A 3,402-nucleotide genomic window follows, 5' to 3' on the forward strand; every position below is an offset into this window, starting at 1 on the left:
GATATCAGTTCACTCAGCAATGTGGACTGTTTTAAATGTTAAAAACCTTCTTAAACAGGGAGGCTTTACATTGGTATTATTATTATTATTAATATATCGTTTTTATTCATTTGTGAAGCACTTTGTGACACTCGCTCTTGTCATGTGCTATATAAATTATCTTTACCTGATTATTTATTAATACTAATAGGAGTGATGGCTAAAACTACACAGACACCAGTAATAAACCAGAATTAGGATTCTTGCCACTGATTTAGCCCCAGTGATCTGTATGCAAATATCCTTGTTGTGGATGTAGTACTGACATGTGCAACTACATTCCTCAGGGTACATGGAAAAAGACTGTGCTGAGAATCCTTGTGTTCATCGTGGGAACATTTTTGGAAAATTAAACATTAAGATTGATTGATTTAGTGTACTTGTGCAGAATATAAATCATCCATTCAAACTTCTTACCAGGAAGATGAGTGAGGGGTATCCAATCAGAGCGATGGCAGTGGAAAGCTTGCGTTTGTTTCCTCCACTGTAAGTGCCGGCAGGCTTGTCTGCATATTTTGACAGCTCCAGCTTTTCTAATGCCCACTGCACCACCTGGGGGGGAATTTCCCACACTTAGGCCTGAGAGAACTTTCTTTCTTTTGATAATTTATTTGAATAAGATGTATATACAATAGATGGGTTTTTATTTTATAACTTTGTCCTGTAGCCTAAAACTAGTCCAGGTTGTGTGTGTATGTGAATGAGACCAACCCTCTCCTGGTCCTTCCACGGAATGCCACGGAGGCGGGTGTAAAGCTCCAGATGTTCCCTGGCGGTCAGGTCGTCAAACAGAGCGTCAAACTGTGGACAGTAGCCGATACTCTGCTGCACACGTAACAGGTCCTTCAGGATGCTGTGCGCACACACACACACACACACACACACAAACACACGACTTTGACTTGATGACTTAAAGGGACTCTTCATGCCACCTGGACTTCAGTCAGGTCAAGACAAAGAAGAAAATTACATTTCTGTATTGTGTCCACCCAACAGTGGTCCTGCAACACAAAACCATGCTAACAGTACTACGTTAACATATGTGGACATCCAAACACTCTTCTGGTTTCAGGCTTTCTTCCAGATGTTAAACCCAGCTGCAGAGATTTGCTCACACTCAAACACAAAAAATCAGTTCCCCATTCAACAAAGAATCCAGTTTAAAATCCTCCTCATGACCTACAAAGCCCTCAGCAATCTCGCCCCCTCCTACCTTACTGACCTCCTGCAGCATCATACTCCTACCTGCAACAACAATTCCACAGACGCCAACCTTCTGACCCATCTCACCCACTCTAAGCACCGGACCTGGGGGGACATGGCCTTCTCCATTGCTACCCCCTCCCTCTAAAACTCTCTCCCCCAACAGCTCAGACATTCCCTCCCTCACTCGCATCCTTTAAAACTGCACTCAAAACCCACCTATTTAAAGCTGCTTTTAGTCCGTGATCTTTCACCCCACTTCCCTCCTTTTCATTGCTCCACCTGTTTTCTTTTTGTTTTTTTGTTTCATGCGGTTTTGCTCCTTTTGTTTATAGTTGTCAGTAGGTTGTTGTTTATATGATGTTGGCTGACAAGGTCTGGCTCTCAGTCAGGATGCCAGTTCATCCCAAAGGTATTGGATGGGATTAAGGTCTGGGCTCAGGCAAGTTCTTCCACACAAACAGGGAAAATAATTTTTTCTCTATGCAGCTGGCTTTGTGGCGGAGGCATTGTCATGTTTTTCTCTTCACTTGAACTAAGGAGGCCAAACCAGGAAAAACTGAACTTCTAACCTCTAACTCCACATCCATCCATCAGACCACTGGATAGTTAAGTATGATTCATCTCTCCGGACATTGCTTTGACGGCTCCATATGCACATTCAGAGTAAGTTATTTTATTTTGCTGCCACTGACCTGTTTCCATTAATGAAGGCCTCTCCTCCAGTGGTGCACTCATCACCCGTCAGCATCTTGAAGGTGGTGGTCTTTCCGGCTCCGTTCACTCCCAGCAGTCCAAAACACTCCCCAGGACGGACACCCAGACACAGCCGGTCCACAGCCAGGATACGACCCATCTTCCTGGATTTATACACCTGAGGGAGACGCAAAGAGTGCATGTAGATATACAGCACATTAAAGGACCACACCAGTGCTGGTTCTTTAACTACACATTACATATATTTCACATGTATAGGGACCATTGTAACTGGTAGGTTCATTTACTGTTCTGGCATAACTGGACACATAATGTAAGAGTTATTGATTGATTGCAATTGCAAGTGGGCTACAATTGGAGCCAGTGCATTTCATATTGAATTAGATCGAGGTCACAACTATTTGTATATGTCTCAATATATATCTGGAGGGGATCTTTAAACCTTTGTCAGGTTCTCGATCTTCAGCATGTCATTGTCGGCGTCTCCTCGCAGCACTCTTCGTCTCTCACAGGCCACATCTACATCATCATCGTCTATAGGCTGACAGCTGACTGGCACCCTCCTGAACACAAACACACATACACAGATTTCAGTTATGTTTTCAGTGTTCCTTTTTACCCTCAGCATGCCCACTGTGTTCCCTACCTCAGATAGTGATATTCTACATTCCCTAGGGTACCTTTTGAACACCAGAGAGGTAGCACCTTACTGTGTAGTTACCATGTAGTATCTATCTGTATTTATTTAACAAAAACATTTGTATTTTATTTACATTGGGCCTATATAGGACATAAGTTATTAGACATTTATCTAGACTGCTACATTTTGATTATATATTATATACAACAATATAGCCTAAACTTCAAATAATCAGAAAAAATTAGACTCTAAACTGAATCTGATACTTTGACACTGAAAATAAATAAATAAATAACATCACTGTGAAGACTGGGTTCTGCTGATTTTAGTGGTGTGTGGATGTGTGTTTGACTCTGTTAAGAAGTGACAGGATGTTTGTGCCAAATTGTGTCAGCTGGGTGACAAGGACAAAGAAAGTATTGTCAGAGAAATGTGGTTGTTAACATCCCTAGTAAGTGCAGAGAGAAAACAATAAAGTAAAGTGACACCTCGCACATTCACACAGAAACACACATCACTCACGGGGGTTTCCTGAGGAAGTTGTACTGGCAGAGGATGGTGATAAGGAAGCCAACAAAGCCTTCGATTGTCATGGCAACAAGTCCTCGAGTCACAATGTCCCACTCGAACGGAGACTTCATCTTGTCAAACTGGCCTGAAAGCACACATTCACAACAACTTATATCTCCTCACGTCACTCTCTTCAGTCTTTCAAAAACATTTGTTTATGTCAAAAGTAAAAGAATCACAGGTTGACCTTGTTTAGGCCTACTTTAAAGTTCAAGCCCCAAAGCAACGATACA

The 3,402-nt window shown here is 42.2% G+C and overlaps 1 protein-coding gene across 1 annotated transcript in view; it reads right to left on the reverse strand.

The window, feature by feature from the left end:
• The window catches only part of abca2 (ATP-binding cassette, sub-family A (ABC1), member 2), a gene marked incomplete at its 5' end in the record, with an annotated part of 55,675 nt that overhangs the window by 7,782 nt on the left and 44,491 nt on the right, over positions 1–3,402 (reverse strand). The window contains 5 exon segments of the mRNA XM_035658209.1: positions 457–591; positions 751–892; positions 1,938–2,116; positions 2,402–2,522; positions 3,122–3,254. Of these exon segments, the coding sequence (XP_035514102.1) occupies positions 457–591; positions 751–892; positions 1,938–2,116; positions 2,402–2,522; positions 3,122–3,254 (710 nt within the window).

Source organism: Morone saxatilis, unplaced genomic scaffold (genome assembly GCF_004916995.1).
Source record: "Morone saxatilis isolate NCDOM2014 unplaced genomic scaffold, NCSU_SB_2.0 Contig16, whole genome shotgun sequence".
Classification (NCBI taxonomy): domain Eukaryota; kingdom Metazoa; phylum Chordata; class Actinopteri; family Moronidae; genus Morone; species Morone saxatilis.